General features: G+C 36.0%; 10 protein-coding genes and 7 long non-coding RNA genes across 17 annotated transcripts; 10 read left to right on the top strand and 7 right to left on the bottom strand.

The window, feature by feature from the left end:
* Nucleotides 1-5: 5 nt before the first annotated feature.
* cym1 (metalloendopeptidase) lies at nucleotides 6-3,373 on the top strand. The gene is made up of 2 exons (NM_001021206.4): nucleotides 6-155; nucleotides 207-3,373. Exons 1-2 carry the CDS (start codon nucleotides 36-38, stop codon nucleotides 3,063-3,065), a joined length of 2,979 nt encoding a protein of 992 aa, NP_595299.2. The 5' UTR covers nucleotides 6-35; the 3' UTR covers nucleotides 3,066-3,373.
* On the bottom strand, nucleotides 89-1,279 carry SPOM_SPNCRNA.4860. Its single transcript, NR_194216.1, has one exon. It is a non-coding gene; the product is annotated as a non-coding RNA (long non-coding RNA).
* On the bottom strand, nucleotides 1,519-3,593 carry SPOM_SPNCRNA.4861. The gene has a single exon (NR_194217.1). It is a non-coding gene; the product is annotated as a non-coding RNA (long non-coding RNA).
* A 67-nt stretch (nucleotides 3,594-3,660) lies between these two features.
* SPOM_SPBC577.03C (GCN5-related N-acetyltransferase) lies at nucleotides 3,661-5,818 on the bottom strand. The gene is made up of 2 exons (NM_001021208.3): nucleotides 5,347-5,818; nucleotides 3,661-5,273 (listed from the first exon to the last, which is right to left on the bottom strand). Exons 1-2 carry the CDS (start codon nucleotides 5,531-5,533, stop codon nucleotides 4,810-4,812), a joined length of 651 nt encoding a protein of 216 aa, NP_595301.1. The 5' UTR covers nucleotides 5,534-5,818; the 3' UTR covers nucleotides 3,661-4,809.
* Nucleotides 3,887-4,550, top strand: rpl3801 (60S ribosomal protein eL38). The gene is made up of 3 exons (NM_001021207.3): nucleotides 3,887-3,904; nucleotides 4,034-4,220; nucleotides 4,400-4,550. Exons 1-3 carry the CDS (start codon nucleotides 3,902-3,904, stop codon nucleotides 4,432-4,434), a joined length of 225 nt encoding a protein of 74 aa, NP_595300.1. The 5' UTR covers nucleotides 3,887-3,901; the 3' UTR covers nucleotides 4,435-4,550.
* On the top strand, nucleotides 4,847-5,745 carry SPOM_SPNCRNA.4862. Its single transcript, NR_194218.1, has one exon. It is a non-coding gene; the product is annotated as a non-coding RNA (long non-coding RNA).
* Nucleotides 5,819-5,826: 8 nt separating the features above from the next.
* Nucleotides 5,827-7,277, top strand: tho5 (THOC5-like protein). Its single transcript, NM_001021209.3, has 2 exons — nucleotides 5,827-6,223; nucleotides 6,307-7,277. Exons 1-2 carry the CDS (start codon nucleotides 5,910-5,912, stop codon nucleotides 6,593-6,595), a joined length of 603 nt encoding a protein of 200 aa, NP_595302.1. The 5' UTR covers nucleotides 5,827-5,909; the 3' UTR covers nucleotides 6,596-7,277.
* On the bottom strand, nucleotides 6,649-7,292 carry rec27 (meiotic recombination protein Rec27; the record flags this gene model as incomplete). The annotated part of the gene is made up of 3 exons (NM_001431014.1): nucleotides 6,649-6,996; nucleotides 7,046-7,201; nucleotides 7,252-7,292. 3 exons carry the CDS (start codon nucleotides 7,290-7,292, stop codon nucleotides 6,816-6,818), a joined length of 378 nt encoding a protein of 125 aa, NP_001417958.1. The 3' UTR covers nucleotides 6,649-6,815.
* A 278-nt stretch (nucleotides 7,293-7,570) lies between these two features.
* On the bottom strand, nucleotides 7,571-13,762 carry stt4 (1-phosphatidylinositol 4-kinase Stt4). Its single transcript, NM_001021211.3, has 5 exons — nucleotides 13,472-13,762; nucleotides 9,632-13,416; nucleotides 8,785-9,590; nucleotides 7,725-8,745; nucleotides 7,571-7,671 (listed from the first exon to the last, which is right to left on the bottom strand). The coding sequence occupies exons 1-5, from the start codon at nucleotides 13,477-13,479 to the stop codon at nucleotides 7,658-7,660; spliced, it is 5,634 nt and encodes a 1,877-aa protein (NP_595304.1). The 5' UTR covers nucleotides 13,480-13,762; the 3' UTR covers nucleotides 7,571-7,657.
* On the top strand, nucleotides 8,312-8,674 carry SPOM_SPNCRNA.4863. Its single transcript, NR_194219.1, has one exon. It is a non-coding gene; the product is annotated as a non-coding RNA (long non-coding RNA).
* SPOM_SPNCRNA.4864 lies at nucleotides 8,801-9,496 on the top strand. Its single transcript, NR_194220.1, has one exon. It is a non-coding gene; the product is annotated as a non-coding RNA (long non-coding RNA).
* On the top strand, nucleotides 9,612-13,477 carry SPOM_SPNCRNA.4865. The gene has a single exon (NR_194221.1). It is a non-coding gene; the product is annotated as a non-coding RNA (long non-coding RNA).
* On the top strand, nucleotides 13,762-15,645 carry ubp10 (ubiquitin C-terminal hydrolase Ubp10). Its single transcript, NM_001021212.3, has 3 exons — nucleotides 13,762-14,034; nucleotides 14,083-14,419; nucleotides 14,521-15,645. Exons 1-3 carry the CDS (start codon nucleotides 13,846-13,848, stop codon nucleotides 15,501-15,503), a joined length of 1,509 nt encoding a protein of 502 aa, NP_595305.1. The 5' UTR covers nucleotides 13,762-13,845; the 3' UTR covers nucleotides 15,504-15,645.
* Nucleotides 15,602-16,740, bottom strand: txl1 (thioredoxin-1-like protein Txl1). Its single transcript, NM_001021213.3, has 2 exons — nucleotides 16,505-16,740; nucleotides 15,602-16,452 (listed from the first exon to the last, which is right to left on the bottom strand). Exons 1-2 carry the CDS (start codon nucleotides 16,726-16,728, stop codon nucleotides 15,804-15,806), a joined length of 873 nt encoding a protein of 290 aa, NP_595306.1. The 5' UTR covers nucleotides 16,729-16,740; the 3' UTR covers nucleotides 15,602-15,803.
* Nucleotides 16,741-17,031: 291 nt separating this feature from the next.
* On the top strand, nucleotides 17,032-18,805 carry ckn1 (DNA repair ERCC8 family protein ckn1; the record flags this gene model as incomplete). The annotated part of the gene is made up of 6 exons (NM_001021214.3): nucleotides 17,032-17,068; nucleotides 17,119-17,266; nucleotides 17,330-17,437; nucleotides 17,518-17,635; nucleotides 17,684-17,762; nucleotides 17,807-18,805. The coding sequence occupies 6 exons, from the start codon at nucleotides 17,032-17,034 to the stop codon at nucleotides 18,529-18,531; spliced, it is 1,215 nt and encodes a 404-aa protein (NP_595307.1). The 3' UTR covers nucleotides 18,532-18,805.
* On the bottom strand, nucleotides 17,440-18,920 carry SPOM_SPNCRNA.4866. The gene has a single exon (NR_194222.1). It is a non-coding gene; the product is annotated as a non-coding RNA (long non-coding RNA).
* Nucleotides 18,903-20,187, top strand: pre4 (proteasome core particle subunit beta 7). The gene has a single exon (NM_001021215.3). It carries the CDS (start codon nucleotides 18,932-18,934, stop codon nucleotides 19,718-19,720), a length of 789 nt encoding a protein of 262 aa, NP_595308.1. The 5' UTR covers nucleotides 18,903-18,931; the 3' UTR covers nucleotides 19,721-20,187.
* Nucleotides 20,188-20,284: the final 97 nt, after the last annotated feature.

The following is a 20,284-nucleotide window of genomic DNA, read 5'->3' on the forward strand; positions in this document are numbered from 1 at the left end:
TACTCAGAACCAGCAACCTTGGTTTCCTCAAAATAATGAATTATGCCAAGTTATCGATAGCATTTTCAAAGAAAACCATAAAAACACACAACTGTCGACTATTTCAGCGATGGCTGCATGTTGGCGACAAAGTCCATGATTTTCGTGTAGTCGATGTAAGTAGCTAAAGCAAATTTAAAAAAATGGAACTACTAACTGTTTCCTAGACTAAAAAAGTACCAGAGTTACAGCTTAATTATACTCGTTTGAAACACGAGCCGACCAATGCAGATATGATACATCTGGATCGAGAAGATCCAAATAGCGTTTTCAGCATTGGATTCCAAACTCCAGCAGAAAACGATGAAGGAATTCCTCATATTTTGGAACACACAACTCTTTGTGGAAGTAATAAGTATCCAGTTCGAGATCCTTTCTTTAAAATGTTGAACCGTAGTTTAGCAACTTTTATGAATGCCTTTACTGCTTCAGATTTTACATTTTATCCTTTTGCAACCGTGAATACTACCGACTATAAAAACCTCCGGGATGTGTATTTAGATGCTACTTTGTTTCCCAAGCTGCGCAAACTAGATTTCTTACAGGAAGGTTGGCGATTCGAACATGCTGACGTTAACGATAAAAAGTCTCCAATTATTTTTAATGGTGTTGTTTACAATGAAATGAAAGGCCAAGTTTCTGACTCATCTTACATTTTTTATATGCTGTTCCAGCAACATCTTTTTCAGGGAACTGCGTACGGATTCAACAGTGGAGGTGATCCTTTGGCAATTCCTGATCTTAAGTATGAAGAGCTAGTTAAATTCCACAGATCCCACTATCATCCGTCCAACGCCAAAATTCTTTCGTATGGGTCATTTCCTTTGGAAGATAACTTATCTGCGCTCAGTGAGACATTTCGGCCATTTTCAAAACGAGAGCTAAATTTACCAAACACCTTTTTAAAGGAGTTTGACCAAGAAAAAAGGGTAGTGGAATATGGTCCCTTAGATCCGGTTATGGCTCCTGGGAGGCAAGTAAAAACCTCAATTTCTTTTCTTGCAAACGATACCTCAAATGTTTATGAAACTTTTGCTCTTAAGGTTCTATCGAAGTTATGTTTTGATGGATTTTCTTCACCGTTTTACAAGGCCTTAATTGAATCAGGTTTGGGTACTGATTTTGCTCCAAATAGTGGATACGATTCTACCACTAAGAGAGGAATTTTCTCTGTTGGTCTCGAAGGAGCATCTGAGGAATCACTCGCAAAAATTGAAAATCTCGTATATTCTATTTTTAATGACCTTGCATTGAAGGGATTTGAAAATGAGAAACTGGAGGCAATTTTGCATCAAATGGAGATTTCTTTGAAGCATAAATCTGCACACTTTGGAATTGGTTTAGCTCAATCCTTACCCTTTAACTGGTTTAATGGTGCTGATCCAGCGGATTGGTTATCATTTAATAAGCAAATAGAATGGCTAAAACAAAAGAATAGCGATGGTAAGCTTTTCCAAAAGCTTATTAAGAAATACATCCTTGAGAATAAGTCAAGGTTCGTTTTTACAATGCTTCCCTCCTCCACGTTTCCCCAAAGATTACAAGAAGCTGAAGCCAAGAAGCTGCAGGAACGAACCTCTAAACTCACGGACGAGGATATAGCAGAAATTGAGAAGACTAGTGTTAAATTGTTGGAAGCTCAATCAACTCCTGCTGATACTAGTTGCCTTCCAACTCTGAGTGTCTCTGATATTCCCGAGACTATAGATGAAACTAAACTTAAATTTTTGGATATAGCTGGTATGAAAGCACAGTGGTACGATTTGGCTGCTGGCTTGACTTATATAAGACTTCTTTTACCCTTGAAAAATTTCCCGGAATCGTTGATACCTTATCTACCCGTATATTGCGATGCCTGCTTAAACTTAGGAACTCATTCTGAAAGCATTGGTGATTTGGAACACCAAATCCGTAGATACACTGGTGGTATCAGTATTTCTCCATCAGCAGTGACAAACAACAGTGATGTCTCAAAATATGAACTAGGAATAGCTATCTCTGGTTATGCCTTGGACAAGAATGTTGGGAAATTGGTGGAATTGATTAACAAAGCGTTTTGGAATACTAATTTATCCAACACAGACAAGTTAGCAATAATGTTGAAGACGTCGGTTAGTGGAATTACGGATGGAATTGCTGAAAAAGGACATTCATTTGCCAAAGTTTCATCTGCATCAGGTCTCACCGAGAAAACAAGTATTACTGAACAACTTGGTGGTCTTACTCAAGTAAAGCTGTTAAGCCAGTTATCTAGAGAAGAAAGCTTTGGTCCGTTAGTCGAAAAGCTTACAGCTATTCGTGAAATTTTACGAGGCACATCTGGTTTTAAAGCTGCTATAAACGCAAGCCCTACACAACATGAAGTTGTTGAAAAGGCGTTACAAAAATTTATGAAGTCACGGGGAGTCAATCAACAAACTCAGACCAAATCGACTTCCAAGGAACGAAATGGTATTAATTCTATTAAAACCTATCATGAATTACCTTTTCAAACCTATTTCGCTGCGAAGTCTTGTTTAGGCGTTCCATATACCCATCCAGATGGAGCACCGCTTCAAATTCTTTCATCGCTTTTGACACACAAATATCTGCATGGTGAAATTCGTGAGAAAGGAGGCGCATATGGGGCTGGTCTTTCTTACAGTGGTATAGATGGTGTACTGTCTTTCTTTACTTATCGGGATTCCGATCCAATACGTTCTTTATCAGTTTTTGACGAGGCATCTGAATGGGCAACCACTCACGAGTTTTCTCAGAGAGATATAGATGAAGCCAAACTAGCAGTATTTCAAGGAATTGATAGCCCGGTTAGTGAAAGCCAAAAAGGAATGCTTTACTTTGTCGATGGGGTTACAGACGAAATGCTTCAAAATAGGCGAAAGCAGCTACTAAATGTTTCAGCGAATGATTTGAAGGCCGTTGCCAAAAAATATTTGGTAAATCCAAAAAAGAGCTATACCGCTGTTCTTGGCCCCAAGTCAGAGAAGCAATTACCAACGTGGGTGATTGATAAGTTTGAAAGTTGATTATGATACTATTTATCCTTACTCGAAAAGCAATACGTATTTTTTTTTTTTTTTTTTTGTAAAATGATTTAATGATTTTAGTGAACGAAAGCAATAATTATTTTGACACTTGAAAGGCAATGTTTAAGCTTCGTTGGAATTTCTCATGAGTTTATTTAAAAGTCGTTTCCGTCGTGGAACAAAAAATTCGTATAGAAGCACGCTCATATAAATCAAACTTCCTCTATATGTAGTAGTTAGTATGCTTTATCTTTATAATTCACAAGAATGCTGCTATGTTGTTAATACTTTGTAGACAGACAGATAGAGCCTTGATCCACATTTGGATAGGATGAAAGCATTTTATTGTAAAAATCTATTTTTTCGCAATTGATGTAATATAGTTTTCAAAAACGAAGAGCATAAAGTCGTTTGATCCTAATAGAAAGATGTAAAAGATATAGCAAATGGATATGTAAATCTATTGAAAACATTTCTTTGTTGTTACACTTCATCTATCAATTTCCAAAAACATTATGCATGGAAAAATTAAAGTATTAACTATAGATTAAGATATAAATATTGACCATCTCTTATTCTATTTTTTTTTAATTTTATTATCACGTACACTTAGTATATACCTGAGCTAAGCAATTTAAAAAACGAACTTCAATCTAACGCCCATTCAAGCAGTATAGTGAAGGATAGTGTTAATCCCCTTGAGCGAATACCGGCTGATTAAGAGCTCGTAATTTCTTTTTAACGAGTTACAAACCATTCGAGTTGTAAAACACAGTCACAGAAATTTTGATAAACTGGAAAGAATGAATTCTTGGTCTTTCACCAAGCTCAACAAAATGGTAAGTGAGATAAGTAGAGGTTTCAGCAGCTTATGGAAGAGAAAACTGTTTTCATCTTTCGTTCGTTAAAGTTGTCTCTGTAAAATATATTCAGTGTTAGGAATGACCATCGACTAATGCATGTTTTAGCCTCGTCAAATCAGTGACATTAAGCAATTCTTGGAGATCGCTCGCAGAAAGGATGCTACTTCTGCCCGCATCAAGAAGAACACTAACAAGGACGTTAAGTTCAAGCTTCGTTGTTCCAAGTACTTGTATACCTTGGTTGTCGCTGACGCCAAGAAGGCTGAGAAGCTCCGTCAATCTCTTCCTCCCGGTATGTTATATAAACTACTAAGAAAGATTAACTCAGTTACTTTTTATTGAGGGAACTACATTTCCTTAAAGCATTTTGCGAAGGAATTCTTCCTAAAGCGTTGATAATTCGTGAAACAAATGATCAGCTCTGAGTTAATCGTTCATATAAGTGAACTCAAGCTAACAAGTTTTCTATAGATTTGACCGTTACTGAGGTTGGAAAGAAGGCATAAAGTTTCTGGTTGAGTGATTAATGAAAAAGAAACCTCTCATGGTTTTTGCATTCAGTTAAAAACAAAAATTTTCTTTTTCAAAAGTAAAATGATCAATAAAGATTGTATTCATATTATTTTGTAATGTAATGTAAAAATCGAAGAGTAGAAATCGGTGAAATTATCCAAGTTGTTCACGAATTTTATAAGCAGACCCAATTCGCGATTATAAAATAAAGGTCTGTATGTAAATAATTGTTGTTGCGAGATGAGAGGTATAATTAGCCATAGGGTTGTGTAGAAAACAATTTTTAATAAACCCTTTTAAAGTAGTTCGCTGCATGTAACACTTGCATAAAGTAAACAAGTAAATAACTTTAAGCGTTGTTGCATCGCTTATGAAGTCCTCATTAGTTCAAGCTCTACATGATCAAAATAAGCGTTGTACTTAACTTGAGAGAAGCCCAATTTCTTGAATAGCCGAATACTAGGCTTGTTTTGGGAGCCAACTTTGACTCGATACTTAAGGATTTGCTTATTTTTGGCAATTCCACTGGATTCAACATAGTGCAAAAATGCATCTACAATCTTGGTTCCATATCCTTTCCTTCTATTCTGAGGCTCTGCAATCATCAATTCAAGTTCACCTACTATATGTACCTCTGACTCCTTCGTAGCATTGGTAGCATTAGCATCACTGGGAGAATCATCAAATTCTTCTATACCGTCTGCGTATTCCTCAGTCAAAAACATGTTCACATCCCCAATCATTGATTCAACGCTGTGGGCTTTTACATGATCCAAAATTGAAGGTTTCTTAGCTTCATCGTTTTCGTTTAGTAAAACGATAAACGTCAGCTCTATATCGTTAGAAAATGATTAGAACTTGTGATGCAATTGATCAATCACGAATGTTGAACCATCATAACATACTATCTTCATCAGTACTCCATGAGGCCTGCATTTGATATTCTTCGTCAAGAGTTAAAGGCTCTGAACAAGTAAGCTCTTGCAATTCCTCATTTTTCATCCAGTTATGGTATTTTAACACATGGCATTTTTGATATGGCACGAGAATCAAGTTGCCGCAATCAACAGTAGTATTTTGATTAATTTTCATTGAAAGCACACTTTTTTTTACCGACTCTTCAATAGCCAAATACTCACTTATTCCAAATGTTTACAGTATCAATCAAAATGATACCGAACCGTGAAGTTGAATATATGCAACGGATAAAAAAAACGTGATTTGATGTTTAGTAAAATAGTTTTACGAGAACTCTGATTGAAAAGACATTCAACGAAAATCTCTCAAATATATACAATAAATTCAAGGCTCAACTTATAAGAAGTTAGTTTTAGTCAGTTAACCTTTATGGTAGTAAAGGCGTAGCTATACTGAGTTGACGAGTTAAGCCCAAACGTCTACTCTTTTAAACAATTTGGAAACCTCCTCCTACAAAATTTCCAAGAAAGAGTAGTATTTCGTCGTAAAAATGACAGAAAATGCAATATCAGATTGTTTGAACGTTCTTGACTCAACTCGAACATTGTGTTTGCGAATTCATGAGTTGAAACAGCATAGCAGAGATGCCGACGATCAAAATCCCGAGCAAATTAAACGACAGTTAATGTCAAAGCTCTTAATCTTGCGAGAAGCAAATAGAAAATCTTACGAACAGCTCGTACAAGCAAAGACTATAACAGCCGAACACAAGTCTGAACTCGATAACGCCCGTATACGGCTTCAGGCGTTACAGTACAAAAAGCTGCATTTAAAAACGATAATAAAAAATTACGAAGAAAAGGAGTACGTGAAAGTTCCTTACCTTTTTTTTTTTTTTTTTCAGATTTCAAAAGTCTTTGTTCATTTCTTTCTAACCATTTTAATAGACATATATACACAGCGTTACCACTCGTCTCAAAAGAAGAATTTTTGAAGGAACACCCGGAATTTAAGAGTTCGAATGATCATGATCTAATGCTTGCGATTCTTGAAGACGAACTGAAAGAACGTCAACGACTTTCCACCTTAAAGCAGGAACTTTTAAAGAGGAAAGCTGCATTAATATCTGAAAATAAAGCAAAGAGGAATGCATTGCAGAAAGGAGATGAAAAGCTGCAGACTTTCCTTCGCTCCAGCGTGCCTGTCCAGGAGTACTATAACATTACCTCCATGTAAATTATTCCCATGAAAACTTATGTGTTTATTCATTTCATTTACTACCCATTTTTTAGCGTTTAATAAAAAGAACGGATTTAGATTTTTAGAAACGATTAGCCTCACTTTACTTTTTCAATTCTCAAGTTTGAAGTTTCAATTAAATTGTATGCTCATAACATATTTTTAATTCGTTTTATGATTTTATGGCACTAGTTTATATAATGTGTTTAAAATGACTTTATACTTCTGTATTTGTTGGTTGGTTCATTGGGGTTTTAACAACAATTCGCAGTTTCTCGGCATACTGTAACAACTGATTGCGTATTTCGATTTCGAGTTGTTGTTTTCTAGCTTCTATAGAAAGCTTTTCTTCGTTCAATTGTTTAATTTGATTCGCTTTTTGTATCTCAAATTCCTTTCTATAATTTGATGTTAATGACTGCCAGGATTACCGTTTTATTTTCGTACATTTTCTGTTGAACCTGGGAAACATCCTTTATAAAAGCCTTTTTCTCATTTTCTATATTGGTCTTGTATTCGCTTTCAATTTGGTCATACTTTTTGACGCGTCTTTCAATGTTTTTGAGGTTTAACTCTTCCAAAACATGCTCAATTATTTCAGAGCTGATTTAATTAGTATACGTTTATAATTATTTTTCCCTTTACTTTCATACCTAGATTGATCCGAGCCTAATGTTTCTGATCTTTTCTTCATATTCGTATTTGTTAGAAGGAAAGTTACCATAATTTATTTATATCCTAGTAAAAAATGGCAGGCAGCAAATGACTCAAAAATACATACCTAGTTATTTGAAGTTGTTTTTTTTTTAAATTAACATTCATAAAGCCTTTACAAGAGTGAGTTGCCATATGCTAAAATATACAACAGATACTTGACAATGCGATACCTGTAAACGCGTTTCATTATTCAATAGTTAATGTGATAAATTATCGTACTACAATACAAAAAAGACATTGCAGAAGAAACTATTATGACTGAATGATCGTTATATTAGATCTAATAAACTTAGCTGCAAGGTACTTAAACGGATAATAATTATTATTGCTGGTTGTTTTATATTAATAAGGAATACCTTAAAAAAGTTAGTAATTAGTTGCTCATTTATATTGCTTAAAATCATCTTACCATTTGTGGCCTTCTGGAATTGATCGTACATAAGCGTACGTTTGTTTGCATAACTCTGCTCAATCAAATGAAGCATAAATGTAGATGCTTGCCGTTCATTTAAATTCAAAGCAAATCTCTCCAGGCAATGAGTAATAGTTAATTGCCCCTTAAAACAAGGAAGACCCGAATCCAACATAACCTCCACAGCTTGACATATATAATGGGCATAAGGTCTGCAGGCAAGGAATGCTTTGACACAAAGCTCTTGAAACCACTGAAATGGCTGCGATTTATTACTGCCTCCCATAACAGCGATCATCTCTGTTGTCAATTTAAAAGGTGCACTCTCAAAGGTAATACCTCCAGGAGCAATGTCAAAAATAAAACCGAAATCAATATGCAAAATATGACCTTGGTCGTCAATCATGATATTTCCATTGTGTCTATCCTTAAATTGCAATAAGTATGTAATAACTGAATAAGCGGCCATACTTTGTACGAAGTTACTACGGGCTTTTTGGAATGCTATAGAATCTTCATCACCAAACTTTGTGCGGAAGTAGTCATACAATCCATTGACAGCCTCCCGACCTAGCATATCGCGTGAAATACAATTTGGTAAAACATCAATAACACCACAGCCCGGATTAGTTGCAGTAACTCGATAAGGAAAAAGATAAACGTCTAATCCAACAGAGTTAAAAATATTTTTGAACATTGCAATTAATTGGAGTGTTAAGACATCTTGTCTGCAATCATCACCAACCTTGAAGATGGCCGATTGCCAAACTTCATAAGTTTGTTTCTTAGCCGAATCGCCGGCTTCTTCTTCTGTACCATTCACCGCCAATTCCTCAGGGTCAGCATCAACCAACTTTTCTTTGCGTATTTTAAATGTTGCCATGAAAGGAGCTTTAGCATGACTTTGAAGAGGCTTTCCCGACTTTCTATCTATTCCTACGATTACACCATCAGGATTACTTGGCAAATAAACACCAACGTCAAGTTTTATCTTCTTCATCTCCTCATCAATTTTAGCCTACAAATGTTAGTAATGTATCTCAAGAAAAGAACTAACCTTTTTTTCGGGTTTAGATTTTCTAATGAACGGCTTTAATTTTCCTGAAATTGACGTGACCTCATTGAAAAAGGTAAACTCTCGTTCGTAAAATTGCTTATCTTCTCCAGATAAAGAGTTAATCATTTTATCCATTACCCTATCCAATATTGGTTTTATAGAATCAGGTACAGTAGCGGCTTCATCTTTATAAAGATTAGCTTTCATGTTCCACAAAATTTGATGAGCAAACAACTGTGATGTTCCTGAGGTTTCGAGAATGAAACTTTCAGCATATCCCATGCTATCATAACGTAATGATTGAACAATTTGAGGAACATAAAAAAACGTTACAGAAACTGGGTAACTTTCCATAGAACGCATGGTGTACTGCAATAATTGTGGATTCCATTTCACATTCGGCATGAACATTACAGGCCCTGAAACTGGATACATTGGCTCCCAGTATAGAATAAACTTGCGATCTATAGGAAATTCACCGCTTGGATAGTGCTCAAACAGATATTCCAAAGCAACCTCATGTTTTACACTAGTAAAGGGATTTGCAATGACGAAATTCAACGCCATCTGCTTCAATGGAGCATTTTGAAATCTTTTAGGAGCGTATAACACTATATTAGGAGAAACGTTCCAAGCAACCTGTAACATTTCCAAAGTAATTGGCGACGAAGCGGCATCTGAATCAGGAATAGGTTCAACCATCCTGACATTTCGACCATGCAAAACAGGGGTCAGCCAAGTATAAAGCATATACATTTCATTATTGAGTAATATAATAAGAAGCTTTTGCTTTAATGTGGTAGACACTATAATATTGTTAGTCATATATCGAAAGGAACTGACATACCTTTAAGTGGATAACGTAATAAAAAGCTGTCTAATTTATCGCGAAGACTTCGCATAACACTTATTTCCGCTGCTACATGTAATTTGTCAGCTCCATACGTCCAGTTGGGCATTCCGCTGAACCAGCATAGTCCAGCATCAACACAAAGATTGTAAAACCTTGAACCAAGCGGGCTATTCAACAAATTTTCAGCGATACGAAGGCCAAATGAAACAAATTTGAAATGAAGCTCCCTAGTTAAAACGTTCAGATTGACTTCCATTGAAGTGATTTTCTTAAGTACGAATTTCATGAAATGTACAATAAGTTTAGCAGTCTGTCTATCACCGTACCAGAAGCCCTCAAAATTTCCTGCAATTAGTTGCAACAACAATAAGTGCGGTATCATTTGAGACATAACCTTGTTTTTATAGGACAAAAACGAAGCTCTTTCAGTCGGAGAATAAGTCATTGGAAGTGCCAACGGAGATTTACTTTTGGCTGTCGAAAAGTAACCCCTTTTTTCGGTTACAATTTCATTTTTCCAGTTTCTAATAATATTCGAAATCAGAAAAGAACTGAATGAGGGAACCTGGTTCATCATCCAATTCCATAAAGTGATCCCGAGTTTGAACGAAGAAGGTGAAAAATCAAGAAATGGAATACGAACAATTTTTCGAGCCAAAACGGAGAATTGAAATATAGGTTCTTGAACAGCATGCGCGGCTGCTTTTCTAACCTCGTTACGAAGTCTTTGCGGAGAAACAGTATTTCCCTGTAATATATCATCCTCTAAACTTTTAAGTGCTGCTAAATGAGTTTCAAAAAGCTTGGATTTTTCGTTCAAAATAAGATCTATTCTATCTGTTGACATATCCCCCTCAATATTCAAAATAGAATTGTCGACATGAGAATACCGTTGACGAATGGTATATTCGGCCATAAATTCCGAGCTCGTATCGGGAGTCCAATTTCCAAAAGCAGGCAAAACAAAATTGTCACGATCAGAACTCACGATTCGAGTGCCAAGCTCAACAGCAAGAGATCGTCCAAGCTCAACGACTTCTAAATCGTCAAAGTCCACAAAGTCTGCTAAATAAGATTCAAGCAAGTTCTTAACCTGGTAAGGAATTGCTTTGGAAGAATTTTGAATCCATGATCTAGCATGTCTATTAAATTGAAATAGAACTTCTTCCCTGCAAGAGTAAATATCTGAAAGTATTACACTCAAATTAAGCTTATTGGATTTGTATAATAATTGAGGGACATACTGATCAGTGCATTCTTCAGTGCGAGCTTTCCAAAGAAGGCTGGAAAGCTCTAAAACACTAAACAGTATTTCTTTGATACCGAGTAAATGAGGTAACGTCTCCATAATATAATTCATACATTCCAAAGCCAATTGTCGTACACAATCAACTCTATTACAACAAAGACACAACAGTTTTTGAAATTCGTCGATAGTAGAAGAAGCAACTCTTCTTTCTTTGGACAATGATTCAACGAAAGATGTTAAGTTATATAGGGCAATAGCACGAATAGATTGGGGGAGTTGACTGTCTCTCAAAGATGGATCAAGCAAGTATTCTACAAGCGCAGAAAGCTTATTCGATTTGCAACGCAAAGATTCAAGTAAAAGGACAGCAGACAAGAAGCAAATTTCTGAAGTACTCAAAGGCTTAAGATCAATGTTAGGGACCCTGACTAACAACTCTGATTTAATCTGAGAAATGACTGAATGCTCAATATGAGTCCTGAGGACTGTGTTTAGTTCCAAATTGCTCTCAAAATTGCTACCAAAATCCTCAAAAACAAGAAGGGGAGAATTTTTGGCAATATTTTCAAGGTCAACTTCTAGTGTTTCACCTAAATCAACTGAATAACGGAAACGATTTATGACTAAAGTAAACCACATGTCACGGAACAGTGCAGGATACATTTCTTCCTTGGGCAAACTGCTCCAATCAGTACCTGCAACACACTCGACTAAAGCCTGGACGGCTTTAGACATGCCAAAATAATATCCTTTCAGTTCAGGGGCAGGTGTATCACGAACGATACCTATATGGATAATCTCCTCTAGAAGACTTTTCAACAAATCTGACCTCTTGAAAGAGTTAGATTCCGTACCTCTAGCGATCAAACAGCGGGAATCACAAATAGCAATTGTCAGAGCTTCATCACCGTTCTTCACGAGCATTTTGTTTTGAATAGAATAAAACTGAACCAATATTGAAAAGTCACGATCATTAGCTTTAGTGGATATATCTGCTAGTGTTCTCACTAATTCAGTACTCACCCTCGAGTCGAATTTTCTTGAGAACTTTTGTATCAACAAAGAAATAGCTAATCCATAAATTTTCTCATCGTTAACTGTCAAAGCAATTTCACGAACAGAATCTATAACATTCAAATAGTTTGAAATTGTATTTACCGTTGCAGTTTGTGAAGAAGAACTAGACATATTGTCACTAATAGAAAGGCGTTCTTTTGGAGCTGCAAGATAACTATCAGGAGTGTCAGCAGGAGACAGCAAGTTGGCAAACTGGTATATTGAAGTGATAGCAGTATCTCTTGAGGAATAGTTGAAAAGTTGAGCAAGCTTTCTAGAGGCTAATTGAGCATAAGTCACATTACCATCATCAAAGCGGGGGGCATAAATAGCGATTAAACGCAATCTTTTCATAGCAAACTGAAAATGAGTGGGGAAAACACAGGCCAACGAAGCCATAAGTTCAATTAAATGAGGTAAGAGCTCCGGATCTTCAGATATGGAACCTAACAACACATTAATCCAATCACTATATGTGTATGGAACAAAACCAATGTAGGAGGAGGATAGAAGTGCCAATTTTAGTACGAGTACAAAAAATAAATTGCATGAAGTACCCAACTTCTCTTGAAGTCTCAAGGTCCCAGTTTTTGACAAAAACTTATCACTAAGGTTTAAGATGCTTTGGAATTGCGTTAAAAACGGCTTCTCCTCCGGAGAAGAAGGGCGATGTTTCACAATATCCCAAAATGAGGTAGCATCTTCATACCAAAGGCAACCAGAAGAATTGATGTATGCTTTCATAGATGAAAGGTAAAGGTAATAGCTCAACCCAAACCCAGCATAGTAATTGGAATGGTGAAGAAAAGAATCATTATGAAGGTCTATTAATTTACACGGAAGGTCTGAGACGAGTATCGTGTTACAAACCTCCATTGCCCATAAACACGCGTCTTGCGGCAAAGCTGATATGCAAGCATCGGCTATTTCTTCAAAAAAGAAACCAAGGTGGGAGGCATAAAACACTTTCTCAAAGATTGTCGTTTTAGTATGAGTTGGATTATTATTTGACGAATGAGGAGTATTTAGAATACGAGTTAGTGCCAAAAAAATGCTATTCAAAAACTTCACTATATCGGAAGATAATTCTCTATGCTGCCTGACAAGCGCTAAAAGCGCCTTAAGAATACATGGGCAAATATTCGCAGTCAGTGGTAAAAGATTAGGATAGACAGATTCATCAAGTGAGCATAAAACACTTTTGTACTCCGAGGTATCTTCCAAAAATAGATAATTCAGCAAGTAAAAGCGAAGCTGTTGGAACAAAGTCAAGGCATTTTCAGAGGCTTTGTTTTCCAAAGTAACTTCACAAATTGACAAGACAGTGTCCTCAATTCTTTGGGCCTTAAATAGCTTAGAATCTGCTTCAAGCAATTTTGAGTAACGATTACTTGATTGTACGAACAGATTCCAACCGTGATCGGGAAGGCAGCCAAGTTTTCGTAAAGATTCCCTTCTGATTGATTTATCGATGCTAATAATAATTAGTAGACTGTGCATTCGAAAGGGGAAAAAATAAAACCACTTACCAATCCATAATATTTGGCAGGGGATTACAAGGGTAATGTAAATCTAATCAAAAAGGATTAAAAATAAGTTATAATTTTGATGGGATAGATTCTATCAACCAAATGAAATGAAAGTTACGGAAGAATCTACTAATAACCGCTTTCGGCTTTAGAAGCAGAGAACCAGGTCTAAATGTGAAATCTCCGGCTTGAAATAGTATTTAGATATCCCTTTAATACATTAAATATGAAAATAAGAAAGAGAAAGCTAGTAAAAGTAGAAAATGACTTGAAAGAGCGTGATCTGCTGTTGACTTAGACGAGTGCAATTATGTGGAAGATACTTCCATACGACTTAGTAACTGAAGTTATCGATAGATGGTAAAGCTTCAAAAATGTCAGAAAATAAGGATAAAAATAATATTTTAAAACGCCATATTGAAGAAGATAATAATATTGATAATGGAAAACGCAAAAAACTCGAATTGGGTAAAGACATGGAAGATGTTCATGATATTGCGTCTAAAGAGATGGAAGAACACGAAACAACTCCAATAATATCACAAAACCTATATTTGGACACTGTAAGAGTGATTTTGCTGCATTTTTGTTCTATAATTAACGCTAATTAGATCAATCGTAAATTGTTAGATTTTGATTTTGAAAAGGTTTGCTCCGTTTCCTTGACAAATCTTAGTGTATATGCTTGCTTAGTCTGTGGAAGATATTTCCAGGGTCGTGGACCTTCATCACATGCTTATTTCCATGCACTCACCGAAAATCATCATGTTTTTGTAAATTGCTCAACATTAAAGTTTTATGTCTTGCCGGAATCTTATCAAGTAGAATCCAGCGCTTTACAAGATATTGCCTATGTGATGCGACCTACTTTTACGAAACTAGAAGTCCAAAGACTAGATCACACACCACAGCTCAGTTACGATTTAATGCTCAAACCCTATGTTCCAGGTAAGTATCGTGGGGAATTGTTTTGTTTTCTTTTATAAAGCTTACTATGAAAAAGTGATAGGATTCATTTTATTTAATGGTTTAAGTTCTAACACTTGTAGGTTTTGTTGGCATGAACAATATAAAAAATAACGATTACTTTAATGTGGTGATTCATATGTTGGCCCATGTTAAGCCATTTCGAAATTATTTTTTGCTTAAAAACTTTGATAATTGCCCTCAACTTGTCCAAAGATTGGCAATCCTTATTCGTAAACTTTGGAACCATAAAGCATTCAAGAGCCATGTCTCTCCTCAAGAACTCATTCAGGAGGTTACAGTTCTTTCTCACAAAAAATATTCTATTAATGAACAAAAAGATCCAGTAGAATTCCTTTCCTGGTTTTTAAATACTTTACACAATTGCCTTGGTGGAAAAAAGTCGACCATAGCAAAACCTACTTCTATTGTACATTACAGCTTTCAAGGATTTGTACGTATTGAATCACAGAAAATTCGCCAACATGCTGAAAAGGGAGAGCAAGTTGTGTTTACTGGTGATAGGGTTATACAAACTAACGTCGTCCCTTTTCTTTACCTTACTCTTGATTTACCTCCGAAACCCATATTCCAAGATGAGTTTGAAGGTAATATCATCCCACAAGTAGAATTAAAAGAGATACTTAACAAATATAATGGGGTACATACCCAAGAACTTGCAGGTATGCGACGGCGTTTTCATTTAATGACGGCTCCTCCATACTTTATATTTCACATCAAAAGATTTATGAAAAACAATTACTTTACGGAAAGAAACCAAACTATAGTGACATTTCCTTTGGATGATTTTGATATGAGCCCATTTATTGATGACTCATTTATCCAGTCAAATCCGAAAATCTCTACGAAATACAACCTCGTTGCTAATATTATACATGAGTCCGTGACACATGCTGAAGAAGAATTTCATAACTTCCGAATTCAAATTCGAAACCCCTCTACCAATAAATGGTATCAAATTCAAGACTTATATGTTGAAGAAATCAGTAGCGATATGATTCGTTTAGGCGAAAGTTTTATTCAGCTTTGGGAAAGGTCATCATAGTGTTAATATGTGGAATTTTTGGATTTCTCACAAAATTTCCTCTACGTGAGACAAAATTAAAAAACATTCATTTTATTTATCAAACGTTACCGCTTAGAAAATCTTTATTCTATATAAATTAGATTATCCATTTATATTCCCATTTCGTGAGTAGTCAGCAATTACAATGCTCAAATGAAAGGTTTGTAGTATTCTTTGGTATCAAGACACCAGATTGGTCGAGTAATGTATACGAAACTAGATTTTCATAAAGGTAAATTCGTAAACCGTCATGATTTTAGTTAACAAATTGTTAAGCACCTAAGCTTCGACCTTTTGTAGTTTTCCTTTACTTGAATCACCAACAGGCTCACCAAATAATTCTAAGCGAGAAATCTTAGTAGTTTCTTCTTCTCCGACATTCGAATAAATAAAAATAACGAGAGAATTGACACGTTGAAATTTAACAAAACGAAGGGGAATAATTGTAGGTTGATCGTCTTGTTCGTAAACTATATCCTCAATGACTTGAGTTGGAGTAAATGACTCAGCATCTTCAAAAGAAAGATTGTTGGGCTGATTGATGTACAATTTGATGGTTTTTGGAGCACTCGAAGTTTCTCCCTTAACAGGAGTAATTGCAATAGAATGAACCTTTACCACTTCAAGAAAAGGTATGTATATCATTAATTGCTCGTCAACATCCGACTCTAAAAATGAGGAAGGATTACTGTTAAATGCACTTTTCAAATCGTGATCATCTTGTTGATTTAGACATTCCAATTGGGGATTTTCAATGCAGCCTTGCAAGCTAGCAAAACCCTTGACAGGTGCCGATGACGAAGAAGCAAGAGCGCCAGTTCCTGTGGCTTTTGAGGAAATCAAAGCAACTTTTTCCTTCAAAGCTTGTGGGTTTGCTCCAGTTAGCATATCAATTTGTTTGCCATTTTCAAAGAAAACAAATGTAGGCCTAAAATGTTAGCAAAACCAATGGTACAGTGACGGATTAGGTAAACACATACATTGCTTTGACGCCAAGCCCGGAGGCAATTTGACGTTGCTCGTCTACATTTACTTTAGCAAAAACGAATTTGGGGCTAGCATATTTCGATGCTAATTGTGAAAATAAGGGAGAAATTGCTTTGCAAGGACCACACCAATCGGCATAGCAATCAACTGCAAGATATCCGGACTTAGGGATCGTTGAGATCCAGTGCTGGTACGATCTAATTTCAATAACTGACATATGGTTGAGGTTGAGTTCTATAAACCGTCTGCCAATACCATCTCGTACACCACGACCGTTATTAGTAGTGCGTCTAGCCAACGTCGAAAAACATATTTTTTTATTATTGTTTCCTGGAAACTACCTTTGAGTTTGCTATTTAAACATAGAAGTTGATTAATTGACAGTATTATTTACCGCTCATATTAAACTAGCTGTAATTTTATTTAGACTTAATTTGTTATACATGGTTTAAAAACCGGGTTGTTTTAAGCTGTCAGTTGCTTACTGTAGCATCTGAGTCTATTTCTTAGGTGAAATCGAATGAATTCTTTTTTATTGGCACGAGAATGGGGCCAAGGTAATGCAATTGATTATGTGATATAAGGATTTCAAGTCTCACATTTGTAGAGCCAAATAGCTCTTTTCGAAGGCAACTACTGCAGCATCGTCTTCAACGGTTAGCGCTGAATCCGGATGTGAAAATTAAACGTAGACACGGTGCGGGCATTTTAGGATCCGTAAATGCACTAAGCATTGATAATACAATTCATCAGCTGTATGACCTATATCGTTGATTTATCAAAGCTTTCAATTTTTGGTTAACAATTTCTATTGACAGCATGGTCTCTGGAGGAGCCAACTCGTCTATCAATGTTTGGGACCTACAAAATATTGACCAAAAGGAAGATGAAGATTTAATTTTGGATACCTTAAATGCAGTTCCTGCGTAAGCATTCATTTTCTACCTAGTTTATGACAATTTCAATATATACACTAGTGATCAATAGCTAACTTGCGGTGTTTTAGTCGAACGAGTCATAAGTTTGGAATAACAGATTTGCATTGGTTTCCGTTTGATAATGGTATTTTTACTAGCTCGTCGTTCGATCATACGCTCAAGGTTTGGGATGTTTCTACTTTACAGGTAATAAAAGTAGAAATCGCAAATTAACCAATGTTCTAATATTGGTAGGAAGCTTACACTTTTACTATGGAGGACATGATTTATTCACATGCATGGTCGCCCATTGCATCACATTGTTTAATTGCCAGTACGTTATATTCTTCATTCTTGAGATTGTTCATCTAACGATAGCCGCCTACCGGTCTTCGTCTATTCGGCTTTGTGATATGCAAAGTGGTAGTTATACTCATAGTTTGTCTGGACACACGGGTAATGTCCTTGCGGTGGATTGGTGTCCTAAGAATGAATTCGTGTTAGCGTCCGGCTCTGCAGATGGCACTTGCAGACTTTGGGACATTCGTAAAGTATCATCCAGCTTCGCATGTATGGATCTACATAATAAGTATTTACCCAGTAACCAGACAAATATATCTCATTACGGCACCGTTAATGGATTAGCTTGGACTTCAGATGCTCGATATTTGGCAAGTTGTGGTACCGACGATCGAATAAGAGTATGGAATATGGAAAGTGGAAGAAACACATTGAGAGAATTTGGACCTATTATTCATAACCAGACTACTTCCTTCGCGGTACATCCTTGCATGATCCAACCCTCTATGGATTCAGATGTTTTTGTGTTATTCCCCAACGATGATGGGTCTCTTGCCTTATTGAACTTGTTAGAAGGCTCGTTTGTGCGCCGACTTTCAACCCACAGTTTAAAACGTATTAATTGTGCTGCCTATCGTCCTGACTTTGAACAGTGTTTTACTGGTGATATGAATGGGAACATTTACATGTGGTCTCCTAAAGCTCTAAAATCGCCTACGAAGATTTCGGATTTAGAAACAAGACGAAACATAATTCAAGAAGTATACGACTCTTTAATTAATATTCCAGTGACTTATCAATAATTGCTAAGCTTATGTTTCATTTTAACTAAACTTTGACCAACGGAGTTTAGACTTGAGCCATTCCATTGAATATTGCACAATTTTTAGGAAGATAAAGTTTTCTATATTTTATTTATTAGTTTAACTCTACATCATAGTTTGATCCCATAAAGTGACTTTGTCTGTACTTTTTCTTATCAAACATAGGTTGCTTCAGTTTATCATTAAAAGTTAATGTATCTAGAATAAATCTAGAATAGCAAATATAAAACTTTTGAAAGCTATTAATAAGCAACCTTCTCAAAATTACTACAAACTTTTCAAACACTGTCTTCGTAATAGGTGCATGGTGGTTATGTGTTATAAAGCGACATCAACCTCGAAAACTTAGTAAGAACCACACAGTTTTAATTTGCAAAAAATGAGTTTTTTAGAATTAACAGAGGTTTGGGGAAAGCCTCAAAAAGACATTTTTTTTCCTAGTGGCTCGGAAGTTGAAGAATCAACCGATGCACCAATTCAACGCACTGTTCAACCGATAGTAACTGGATCATCAGTCCTTGCTTTGAAGTTTGCAGACGGTGTAATGATTGCTGCTGATAACCTGGCATCCTATGGATCATTAGCGCGCTTTTATGATGTTGAACGGTTGACAAAAGTAGGTGATAATACGATTGTTGGCGCCGGTGGGGATATTTCGGATTATCAACAAATCCAGCGCCTATTAGAAAAATTAGAAATAAAAGAAGGAAATTATGGTGACGGCTATGCCTTACAACCTTCGTATATTCATGAATACTTGTCGAAGGTGTTGTACGCTCGCAGAAACAAACTTGACCCATATTGGAATCAACTCATTGTAGCCGGGGTGGATGGGGAAAATAAGGAACCATATGTTGCTTTTGCAGATCTTCGAGGAACTACTTATTCTGCCCCGGCAATCGCAACTGGGTTTGCCATGCATTTGGCTCTTCCTATGTTGCGTAAAGCCACTGACGATGATCGCTGGAAAACGCTTTCTAAAGAAAGCGCTCGTGCTACTATCGATGAATGTATGCGTGTTTTGTTTTATAGGGATGCTAGAAGTTTAAACAAATTTAGTGTTGCTACCATTACACCTGAGGGCATCGAATTCCAGACTGATCAATCTGTCTCCTCCAAATGGGCATTTGCTGAAAAGCAGTATGGTTACGGGACTCAAACCGTATAATTTGCACATAGTAAAGCATTCATGAATAACAAAATGATATGCGATACAACAGAGATGAAAATGCGTTTTGAGATACTAAGCATTCTTTAAGCTCACGAAATACTTCCTAATTGATTCATTTTGGTGAATCGAATGGTAAAAAGATATAATTTTTTCCCTGATTGTAAACGGTATAAATAAACGAGCTCGAGTTTATTGTTCTCTCAAAGCATCCGCTAGATACTTTATGAATGAATTGGTTAACATGCACTGCAACTTACTCTATATGATTACTGAATTGCATTTTATTTGCTTTTGGTTTCAACTTACGTATTGGAGCTAACATGACTTTTACTAGTTAGAGTAAGTTACCTTAAAAAGATGATGGAAGTAAATTGATCATCAATGAGTTGCTTTATGGTTTAATCGCTTGACCTAATAGTCTGTAAGAAATCCAACAATAATTAGGTAACGGTAGAAAGTTTACAAACAAGCTATTTGTATTTCCTTTATATATACTGAATATGTAGCATGGTTCTTTCATAGCGAAAACATAATTTCATTGAGAATTCAAGCATTTTATAA

The sequence above is a fragment of the Schizosaccharomyces pombe genome (genome assembly GCF_000002945.2).
Source record: "Schizosaccharomyces pombe strain 972h- genome assembly, chromosome: II".
Classification (NCBI taxonomy): Eukaryota; Fungi; Ascomycota; class Schizosaccharomycetes; order Schizosaccharomycetales; family Schizosaccharomycetaceae; genus Schizosaccharomyces; species Schizosaccharomyces pombe.